General features: G+C 39.0%; 1 protein-coding gene across 1 annotated transcript; it reads right to left on the bottom strand.

The window, feature by feature from the left end:
* Window positions 1-516: 516 nt before the first annotated feature.
* Window positions 517-11,818, bottom strand: ALDH7A1 (aldehyde dehydrogenase 7 family, member A1; the record flags this gene model as incomplete). The annotated part of the gene is made up of 13 exons (XM_009867169.1): window positions 517-790; window positions 1,525-1,600; window positions 2,537-2,610; window positions 2,779-2,876; window positions 4,124-4,240; window positions 4,997-5,103; window positions 5,395-5,479; window positions 6,533-6,627; window positions 7,962-8,003; window positions 9,000-9,097; window positions 9,947-10,024; window positions 11,018-11,062; window positions 11,650-11,818. Coding segments are annotated over 13 exons (1,139 nt in total), but the record flags the coding sequence as incomplete, so codon positions are not given.
* Window positions 11,819-12,034: the final 216 nt, after the last annotated feature.

Below are 12,034 nucleotides of genomic sequence, written 5' to 3'. Positions count from 1 at the left end.
TATCACAAGGGCTGTGAAAACCTGCATTGGCTGTGCCTCTTTCTAGCATTAAGCGGAGGTTCCAAGGGACTGCAGCAGCCCCTGGTCTTGCCTCATCTCCCAACACACAAGGTAAAAGTCTTCTTTCTGAAGAAGAGGCAGGAAAAACTAAAGCGGTCCTTTTAGCCCAGTGATACTTCTTCCAAGCTGCAGCTCAGTGTGTGAAAATGGACCATCAGCTCAATGTTCTGCTCCAAAATAACCAACAAAACCCCCAAACCCCTAGAAACCCAAGGTATCTCACAAAATGTACCTTTATTTACGCATTGAAAAATAGCCCTGCACTGCCCAACCCCCCACAGCACCAGTTATCTGTAGGAAATTCAGCATGTAGCTTGAAGCACAAACCTACTAGCTGGAAATAATCAGCAAAGAGGGGGAAGGCAGCGGAGACAGACAGTGTTAAAACTGTAACACAGCAGTAAGGCAACATTATATAGGCCACTTAAATCCAAGTTTGTTAGTTTCGGTCACCCTCCCTTCTTCCCAAAGACCACATAATTCTCATTTGAAGACTGAAGTAGTAATTTCATACACTGAAAGTGAAGCTGTTTGAGAAAAGCTGATTTTTTTGACAGAATTGGTATCTTCACTGCAAGTAAATTTCAGATAATTAATTTTCTTCACCATGAGGCTTAGAAGGTGCTTCGTTCTGAAATGCTTGGAGAGTTCAGGGCACAGCCATTCATAAGGCTGTTACTGAAACTTGATTCCTTGAGCCAATGGTAAATCCTTGCTGTAGTTTATTGTACTGCAAGACAAACAAGTATTTAGAGATCAGACTTGATAACTGAGACAGATTACGCAGTCCATTTCCTATGTACATGCCTTCTGATTTCTGTCACATGTATACAAAAGACTTCTGTAAGCAGTTTGCCTATTAAAGTTACGAACTGATGTTATCCTCATTTTCAATACAGTAGGAAAGACCACGTTCCCCATTATCTTTTTCTTGACAGATCAAAGGGAAAGTAAAATATAATTTTCTATTTAACCTCTTACTAGGAGAATGTCCACACAGAAAAATCAAGGTGGAACTTCTCAAGTTCATAAGCCTTTGCACAGAAATCACAGTTATCACAGGTAAAGGCTATGAAGGACAGCAGAGAGGGGGAATGGTGAACCACAGGAGAGCGACGGATAGATACCCAACATGTATCTAAATCACCCATCACTGGCAATAGTGGAAACCTCACTGTTTCAGTCATTTAATTTTTAGCCAAATTTAAAATCAGTTAAGGGGGGCGGGAGGGAATCTTTAGAGGAACAGCAAGTAAAGAAATGTCTTTATCTAGACCCTTCAAATCATCTTCTACTATGAACACAGATGTAAATTCCTGCACAAAGAAAAGGTAATTGCACTTTTATATGGTTATCTCACATTTAGCAAAGATAACCTTCTGTAGTCAAGGGTTTACACATTTTGAACTTTTGCAATTTTATCCATGATTTACATTTATTTGGAATTTAAGAAGTCTATCTTACCAGGTAGACCGTCTCATATAAAGTTTCCATGAATCACTTCCAGATTCTCTTCCCCCACCAGTGTGCTTTTCACCACCTGCAGGAAAAAATACTACAAATGAAAACCCGATTTTTTTTTGATCAAGGGAATCTGGACTAACTCCAGGAGATGAGACATTTTTTTTTAAAATCACAGGAAAAACTATTCCTTTACTGTTGTTCTGTATGTGAAATAAATAACCAGACCACCACCACATAGAGCTCAGACAGCTAGCCCTCTCCTCATGCCTGATCCAAAAAGTATCTGCCTGGAGTGTCATCATGCTTGCACCAGAGGACCTTGTTTTAAAGATATTTTGTTTTAACATGAGATGAGAGTATGAGAATGTGCTGGTTCTTGTACTGTTTAAATAGTAAGGTGAGTATTTCTTCTTCCCTCCCACCATTTCCTTCATATATACAACACAGAGAAATAAAGACAAAGATCTGTTTAACGACTCCCTTACAAAAATAACTTATGCTGTAATTTTTACACATGTGCAAAAATACACAACAAAAATGCTCAAGACTGTTTTAAATTAAAACTGTTTAAACAGTTTTCAAATCAGCCACATCTCTAAACATAGTCAGAACATACTTCTGAGTTACAGTCCTTGGATGAGAGGGGAAAAAACGATACACAGAATATTTAAAAAACAAATGCACATATTTTTTAAAGCTGAAAACTAACTACCTGTAGTCAATTTCTATTTTCTGCTAAAGCAGTATAATTCAAAATTAATGGATTTATTCAGATTTAGTAACTTACATTAACTGAGTAAGACCTTGAAAAGTAAGAGGAGACCCAAACTATACTAGGTTTATAGTAGTAATGCTTTATTCTCTTCCAGTTCAGGAAAAAAAAAAAAAACCCAGGCTTTTAAAAAAAAAAAAAACACAACAAAAAGAAGCAGCCTGAGGAATAATACCAAGTCTCTAGACCTGATACTAGAGGACTTCATCATTTAATGGATAAAGAAAAAAAGTAACATACCAAAAGCACCTCCAATCTCAGCCCCACTGGTTGGGATGTTGACATTCACAATGCCACAGTCAGATCCCTTTGGCCTATGAACAATGATAAAACATATTTATTCCTCAGGACCGGAAAAGGTTCCCTCCCTAAAATAAAGACTATAAAATGGTCAGCTAGCATTGTGTCTAGGTTTACAAAATACAAGGAATACTGATATTTTATGCTTCAGTAGGATAGAAAGATAATTCAAATTATTATACCCAAGCCACCGGAAAATTCTTCCCAAATCCTTGGTAAAGATACTGCTGGAAAGACCTTGTTTTACTTCATTATTCCAGGCAAAAACCTCCTCTTCCTCCTAAAAGAAGCATGTGTCAGTGGTTAAATCATGACCATTCAAAGTAAAGCAGTTACAAAGAAATACTGTGAGGAAAAACAAACATACTGCAGCCATAATGCAAATATACCAAATGTCACCTAGCAAATACACATGTAACAAGTCAGGGATTGGACACCTCTCCATGGTGCAGAACACAAAACCTGCTCTTAAGCAGGCAGACCAGAACAATAAAAATCACAGAATCACACAATGTTAGGGGTTGGAAGGGATCTCTAAAGATCATCTAGATCTAGATGATCTCTAGAGGTCCCCTCCAACCCCTAACATTATATGATTCTCTGATTCTACAATCTAGTCCAGCCCCCCTGCCAGAGCAGGATCACCTACAGTAGGTCACACAGGAACGCATCCAGGCAGGATTTGAAAGGCTCCAGAGAAGGAGACTCCACAACCTCCCTGGGCAGCCTGTGCCAGGGCTCTGTCACCCTCACAGGGAAAAAGTCTTTTCTAATATTTTTGTGGAACCTCCTATGTTCCAGCTTGTACCCATTGCCCCTTGTCCTGTCATTGGACATCACTGAGAACAGCCTGGCTCCATCCTCCTGACACTCTCCCTTGACACACTTATAAACACGAATGAGGTCACCCCTCAGCCTCCTCTTCTCCAAGCTAAAGAGACCCAGCTCCTTCAGCCTTTCCTCATCAGGGAGATGTTCCACTCCCTTCATCATCTCTGTGGCTCTGCACTGGACTCTCTCCAGCAGTTCCCTGTCTCTCTTGAGCTGAGGGGCCCGGAACTGGACAGAATACTCCAGATATGGCCTCACCAGGGCAGAGTAGAGGGGCAGGAGGACCTCTCTTTCCACTCCCCTTCTAATAAACTCCAGGATGCCATTGGCCTTCTTGGCCATGAGGGCAAGTATAGACAGAGACAAAGAAGGCATTCAGTAACTCTACCTTCTCTGTATCCTCTGCACCCACCTCATTCAGCAGTGGCCCTACATTGCCTCTAGTGTTAGTTTTACCTGCATGTATTTGAAGAAGCCCTTTCTGTTGTCCTTGACCTCCCTTGCAAGGTTTAATTCCAAGGAGAAAATCTATTCCTGTAACTACACAGTGAGGTAAGCTATGCCAGTGGTGCAGAACAACATTTACCACTTTTTGAAGGTGTGGGACAATTACATGAATATGACATACATTTGAAAATCTCTCTCCTGACTCTTCTGTTAGCAACCTTGACATCTAATTCCTCACTGTTACTTTACCTTAAATTTCAGCACGTACAGTATGGGGGCAAATGTCTCAGTGTGGACAATGGGTGCATTATGAGGAAGGCCAGTCACAATGGTTGGTTCAACATAGTTTCCAGGGCGATTTATAACCTTCAAAACACATAAAAAGAAAGAACTGGGTAAGTGCAAATCAGCATCCTGCTTAGTACCAGTGTGGCAAGGGAATACCTCATGGTCCAATTAACTATAGCTGTGCCTAGCTATCAGAAATAGAAGGTCAGGTCATCAGAGTAGAAAAATTTTACACAGTTAAGTATGTTTTAAATACAGAAACATAACTTACTCTGCTTAGGAGATAAACTAATTGCAAAGTTTAGCAGTTGACAAAAACCACTTCCTTTCTCCTACTTGTAAGCTGATTAGTAAGCTGATCAGTAAGCTGATCAGAACTTTAAAGGTATTAAGAATAAAGAAGGTGCCAGTGAAGGATAAGGATTCCTAGACATTAAGTTAATGAGAATTAAACATCCCATATGACGATGTGCAAGCAGATGTCTTGGTTCCTCAGTAATTCCTGAAGTCTGATATTGTGAATCCAGGGACAGAAAAGCAACTTTTCTTTGCTAGTTGTTTGATATTCACCACTTACATTGCTCTTTGTATTTTCGCCATCACCTGTAACTAGGAAGTAGTGCAAGGTGCAGCCAAAAGCTCTTAGTCACTTCTTGGACAAGAAGATAGCACATCCATCTTTAGCCTAAGGACACAAGTGCAATTCAAACACCCTCACACTAAGTTAACATCCTGTACTGACTGACAGGACAGAGGTAAAATCTTGGCCTAAGCCACCATGTTACTGTATTTTTTAACTAGAATCTTAGATGTAGTAGGGAGAATAAAAGTCACCTTTCCACCATAGACCACAGAGCCACCTTGTTGTTTTGCTTGTTCTACTGCATCAAGGAACATTTTCACTGCTTCTTTGGTATGAAGAGGCCCATAGAGAGTGTCAGCTGAAAACAGAAGATCCAAAATACACACTTTCAGCAAAACTGTATACATTTGTCAGTACTCTTATCGTGACATTTTGGGAATAATTATTTAATCTGTCAAAGATGAGTGGTATTAACTGAATTTTACATCTCCCTTTCAGAGTCTGTATTCTAAATTAAACCAGCCATCCCCACTACTTGGTAAACTGCTAAAATAAGACACCTTTGGTCTATAATGCCTTTGGAATTTAAACGGAAAGAAACAAACAGAAACTTGTCTCCTAAACCCATGAGTTGAAAATGGCTACTTACAGTCCCATGGATCACCGATGCGGACCTGGGCATAGGCCTTAGCAAGCTTTGCCACCACTTCATCATGGACGCTTTCATGTAGAAACTAAAGGGAATGTGACAAGAAGGCTGTAAAACACCTCAGCCTACGTAACTATTCCTGAAGTACTACTGCACTCTGAAGCAGGCTGAATGAATTCTGGAGACTATGTTGCTCAGCAAATCCCAAAACTGAAAATAGCCACACGAGCAAGGCCTCAAAACAGCATTAACACCATAAAATGAAGATTTAAAATATTCAGCAAGAAGATTTAAAAGAAGCAAAGAAACAAAAAACTGTTCTAATTTTACCCCATTTCAGATCAACGGTATCAACGTGTTCTGTAAACTCTTCAGTTAAGTGGGTTTTATTCCTATAATTTGAGGAATTGCTGCCCTTCATATACAACCAAAGGTAATCCATGCCAATTTGGACAATTATCCAATCAACCCAACTCTGAAAAGACTATACAGACACAGACTGACATTACAGAACCTTTAAACTTGTTGAAAATGATTGCTTAAATATTAACGAAAAGTAGGTAAGACACATGCATGCATGCATGCATGCACAGGTGGCTTTGCTGAAATCTAAAACCTGCACCAAAGTTTGTAGCAGGCATAAGCAAAAATCCCTGGCAACGAAAACAGAGAGAAATACATGAAGTATGTTGTTTTATTTGTCTGAGTTTTAGCCCCAGGCACATTAAGAAATACATAAAAAGAAACACTTTAGAGCTAGAATTACAGTGAAATCTTCTTTTCCCATCAAAATTTTTGACAAAGTAAAAATGTGTTTCAAAGATTATTTGTTGCTCTCCATAAGATTAGGAACTGTTCAGCATTCAGGGGGCCGGTTAGCTCAGTGGTTTGAGCGCGATGCTGACAATAATGACAACACTGAGCTCGTAGGTTCGATTCCCACTCGGTCCCCATGTGTTGCCAGGTCTAGTCGAGAGGTGGCGTCCCTGCCCACAACAGAGAGGTTGGGCTAAATGATCTCTAAGGTCCCTTCCAGCCTAGGCCATTCTATGATGATGATGATGATGATTTTCTGAGCTAATTCGGAATAATGGTTAAATTCAGAGCTAGCCAAACCAAACAATACACATTTACTCACCAGCCTTCTAGCAGTTGTGCACCTCTGACCCGCTGTTCCCACAGCAGCAAATAGAGCAGATGGAATGACTAGGTTCAGATCTGCATCTTCAAACACTAAACAAAAATTTTAACATAAGCATGTTACTGAAGAAAACAGGCAGTTTCCAAGACTTAAGACACGAAACATTAGGATATCCTGACAAGCTGGTCAAGAAGCATTAGGAATAGTCACGTTAGCACAGCACAGTAATATATACAGAGACACCTCAAAACACCTATTACTTTTACACCTGGAATTAGACACACACAGTGTGACACAAACGTAGGTCTGAACTGCTCAAGACAGCCTTTTTCAATAAAGCTTGCGAGGAAATTCAGCTTCATTTTAATTCAAGAAACTAAATGCAACTTCTTGCCATTTCTTCACCTTGTCCTTCTCTCCCTGAAAAGTCTAGCAGCATAAAGTAACAATGGTAATGTGTATCCTGACAGTACGCAAAAACATAGCTACCACAAACAGCTATACGATAATGTAAAATATAAATGAGTTGAACACATCCATCTGGCCAGAAGATACTGGGGTGTTTGAAGCAAAGCTAGTATGTATAGGCCTCAAAAGATCCTCAAAATATCACTCAGCTTAACCAGTTCCACAGAATTCTCTAAGTATCCAAAATTTTTATTAAGTCTGGAAAAAAGTCCATTCAAACACTGTTTATGCCATCACTGAAGGCCAATTCCAGAAAAAATAGAGGACTTTCACATAAAAAGAAACAATTTTCTAAGTATAAAGGGAGTTTATGCTTTATACTCTTTCTACAAAGACTTGCTCAAATGTGAGTTTCAAAGGAGCTTGATGTTCTTGATATAAAATTTCATTTGATCAAAATATGACATAGGTGAAACAGAAGGCTAAAACACAACAGGGCAGCAATTTAGGTATTTATCTAGCTTATATTTTCTTTCTGCCATATTGTTCATCTTCACAGTATTTATGTTATACTTCTCTGGGAACTAGATCACACCCTAAGCTACTTCAACCTGTAAAATATGCTACTGAAATAAATACCTGCACACTTTGCTTTCAAGTATCTTAAGTGCCTTAGAATTTACATATAGGTTTTCAAATGCTAAAAACGTGGTGTTCATCAGATCAGAGCTATCCTAAAATCAAATTTATTTAGCATTATTCACATCCCGTTATCAAGGCGTAGTGCTTCTTTTGTTCCCTTCTTCACTTCAACAATAGATAGAAAAGCTTGAGCTTCCATTTTTTATCTTAAAACACCACCCCTCCACAATTGTGAAGACAGAAGAAACCCAACATTCTGCTATGTATTTTTTAAACTCCTAGTGTGGGGGTAAAAAAAAAAAAAAAGTGAAACAAACACTTGCATACTAACTTCCAAATATCATCTATGGGACTAAATTTCTACAGTGCACATTACCAATAATGGCATTATTTCCTCCCAGTTCCAGCAGACTTCGACCTAGTAAAAACACACAAAACAAGTTATGTCATGTGCAAATGTATTCACTGCACCTCTAACTAGAGCAAAGTTTCATTAAGCATATTTTTCTGGATAGACAAAAAACTTTAGTAAACTAATCACTTTAATGTGCCAAAGCAGAAATTTACATTGAATAATACTACATCCATCACATATTGTGAAGAAAGATACCTGCAGAGTTTCAGCAAAAACAAGCTTAAATTAGTAAAAATGGCACTGGAAAGGAAAAGATGAAAATAGATAAAAGCTACAGTTGAAATAGTATGATGCAGACAAAGAAGAGGAGGAGGTGCTACAGAAATAAAAACGCACACTTTATTTCTCTGGCAACTGTATTATCTCAAATCTGAGAGACAGAATTGCCATCTAACTTCTGGGTGAATATTTGCAATTTGTTCTGATTGTTGGTTTGGGTGTTGGGGTGGTTTTTTGGGGTGGGTTGGTTTTGTTGGAGTTTTTTTTTGCTGGGGTTTTGCACTCTTATGAAGTTCAAATGTATAAAATTAAAAAATCCTGTTCATATGATTTTCTGTTTAAAACTCAAAAGTTAGAATCCAGCAGCTGTGCAGGGACTGATGCCTGCAGACTTTTAAATATTTTCAGAAAACCAGCACCCCAAAAATCGTAACTTTTCTCCAGTATTTATAAGGAGTAAAAGAGATCACAGGTCCCAGCTGTTCATCTTGACGATTTCCAAATAGTTATATACACAGACACTCCTCCTCAATTAACTGTAGGGACACAGATTGGTGAATACCCTGGAAAAAAAAACCCTCTGAGTTGTGACAGAACTAATTGAAAAATGCACTACCTCACTCTAAACTGTTTCAACATTGTATTTCCACCAAGTTAAAAAAAATATAAATAAAAGGTAACACAAAAGGTAAGTAAAACATGCTGTTATTTTTAAATCCTGTGGGGCTCTGCTGCCTTTTCCAACCATGGAAAGAAACAGAGGAGACCCCACACACTCACCAAATCTTTCCTGAACCAGAAGTGCTACTTGCTTGCCCACTTTTGTGCTGCCAGTGAAGGACAACAAGTCCATTCTCTCATCTTTGGCCATTGCTGTCCTGCAAAACGGGAAACATACCACCATGGTCAAAGAAATAGCAGACAGCTCGAAAAGCTGCTTCCACCTTCCACATAAACTAACTTCAGCCAGGGAGATCTTCTAAAGTCAGAACCACTCCTCTGAAAACATCAGGTAACTGACTAAGACAGCAAGAAAGCTCCTTCTTAGTCAGAAAAGAGGAAAAAGGCTGCTTCCCTCCCCCTTTTCAGACCAAAAGAGCATCACCTGCACTGATTTTGAAAATCAATCTAAAGTACATTGTGAGATCAGCTCCAATTGTCATGTTGCCTAATACGCACACTTATGAGTTCTTTTAATGCTTACATCTGTTCTATTTTGAAATGCTCAAAAGATACATCTGAGTATACTTCTATATTGGGAATCGCTATACTGTAATAACCAAACTAATTGGATCTGTACAGCTTCCGAGCACAAGAAAGTGCCGAGTCCTGTGCCAGCATGGAAAATGGGGACGTTCTCCATAAGCGGTCCAAAAGATCAATGGACTAGGCATTGAAAACTCTTAAGAACATGATGAGTGGAATTTAATAAAAAGCTGTATTCTGTGGGTATAAGCACAGGCAGAAGTGGAATATGAACGTAGTCATGTCTCTTCATTAAATGTCTGACAAGTTATTTGTTAGCAGCTGATCTCACAACAGCACATAGAAATAAATATTATGTTTACAGCAGGGACAGTGTTTCAGATCAGCTGATACAAATTATGGCAATGGGTAAGTGCATGTACTAAGAACTCCTAGACATCAAAATAATTTCATGAGAAGTACCTCAGAAAATATTCTTCATCCTCTATACACCTTCAAAAAGCACAAGAGATGTTGCCTACCCAATGTCTGCTCCACCACAAACCAGAGAACAGATCGCTCCAGGCACTTTGTTATCCTCCAAGACCTTGACAATTATCCTACAATTAAAGATATAAAAAATTCAGACTTCTGACAGGTGCATACAACAGGTAATGACCCACTAAAGCTGTCTGACCACGCACATAAGCTACAGATTTTTAAGAAGCAGCAGTCTTGCACTTAATTGGCATCCAGTTTGTACAATATGCAACACACTTCTCTCATCAAGGACTTCGGTGTAACAATCACATCTGACAGAGAAGACTGAAGTATGTTCATTATGCATCCACACAACTGCAGAGACAAGCATTAGATCAGGGTGTGAAAATCATGGCCATACAGTCTTTTACCATCAGAAGGAGACATTCCATGGAGCTACATAAAATACTCATAGGAATTTGGGGCCATTGCTCTCAGGAGATAGTATTAAAGCTATAAGACTTACTAACTAGTTATTTTAGAGGAGGCTATTTATATTTAGCATTTAAAAATAAATGTAATTGGTAGCATCCAACAGGTAAGAATTTTAAATGCTAATATAGAAAACAAAGTAACAATAAACCCACAGTAAGTATCATTATGACATTTACTCTTTGGAGTTCCTTTTCATCAAGAATGAGTTTTGAACCCTTGAAGTGCAAGCTAAGGTGGTATGAGGTTTTGATAATAAAGATTGCGTAAAGGCATCTTCAGGATATAGGTCTACACAGCCAGCCAGTAGAACTTGCCAAGAAACTAGGTGCTCCTGGTGGGTTGAAACTCCCCAAAAAAGGGATCATTCTGTAGCATGAGGGAAACTGAATTTTGGAAGCAATTCATCTTCTACAGGGAAACAAACCACATAGCTAGCCCTGTTAAAGTACAGAAGCTACTGTGCTACAGCAGAAGCACAGCCTTGGTGCCAGAAATAAATGGTCAACAGTACAGGTAGGATCCCACACATTCTGCTGCTTTCTAGGTAACAAAGGGAAAGTAGTTCTTCCAACCACTAAGCACTACCTCAGACAAGTTGCTTAAAAACAAAACAGAAAGCAAAAAAACCCAGAACTCACTTTGTAACAGCAACACTAATGAGGGATGTTGTAGGAGCACCCTTCCTAAAAGGGAAAAACAATTTATTTTTTTAAGATTACATTCTTACCAATTCTTTGAGAATAAGAAATATTCAAACATGCAATTTTTATGGTATCTGAAATACAGTACACTTCGGTTAGGCTGTTTTTCAGATACATGTTAAAACAGGAACTCAAGTATTTCTTTCCATAGCTGGGCATTCAGAACTATCACTGAAATCCACCTGAACAAGAGCTATGCCAAACATCAGAGTGAAGCAGGCAGAAGAAGCTGATTCAGGGATTGGGAGAGGAAGTAAAGCTACATTTTTAGATTCTTGGTTTTAGTTGTACCAATTCTGAAATTATTACCAGTTCACTACCACTGCTGCAAGCCCTCAACCTGAGTTCTTTACTAACAGGCCATTTGGCTAGGTCCTGGACAGGTCTGAATCTCAATACCTCATAAAAGAGGTTACGAAAAAAATAAAGCTCTGACTACAAGCCAACCTAAGAATAAACTGAAATCAAACCTACATGAACTAAATATACTGAAACACCAGACACTTGAGAAAAATTGCGTGCCTGAGACCTCTCTCCAATTTTAAAATACTCCTAGAGCTGTAACTCACCAAAGGCAAGCGTTTCCACAGATCATTGCAATTGCACTGTTCCACCCATAAACTGCAACAGGGAAGTTGAAGGCAGTGATGATTCCGACCAAGCCAAGGGGATTCCACTGCTCTATGAGGGCATGGCCAGGTCCTGAAAACAAAAGACATAACGTAACACCATTTGCATCTGTTTAATGTTTTGGGTTTTTTTAAAAAATGAAAACATGTCAGCAAGGGGCCTAGCATCAACCTCAGGCACTAGATTGTGGAGAGCTGTATTACACCTGCTTGGCAGCTTACTGGAACAAGGTTAGATAGACTGCAGAAAAAACTAATTGACAGGAGAGCACGCAGATTCACTATTTTAACTACTCAGTTAACAGAATGGTGATTGCTTGCTAAC

Source organism: Apaloderma vittatum, unplaced genomic scaffold (genome assembly GCF_000703405.1).
Source record: "Apaloderma vittatum isolate BGI_N311 unplaced genomic scaffold, ASM70340v1 scaffold20593, whole genome shotgun sequence".
Taxonomy (NCBI): domain Eukaryota; kingdom Metazoa; phylum Chordata; class Aves; order Trogoniformes; family Trogonidae; genus Apaloderma; species Apaloderma vittatum.
Note: the sequence above shows the minus strand (reverse complement) of the source record. Positions and strands in the feature narration are given on the sequence as shown.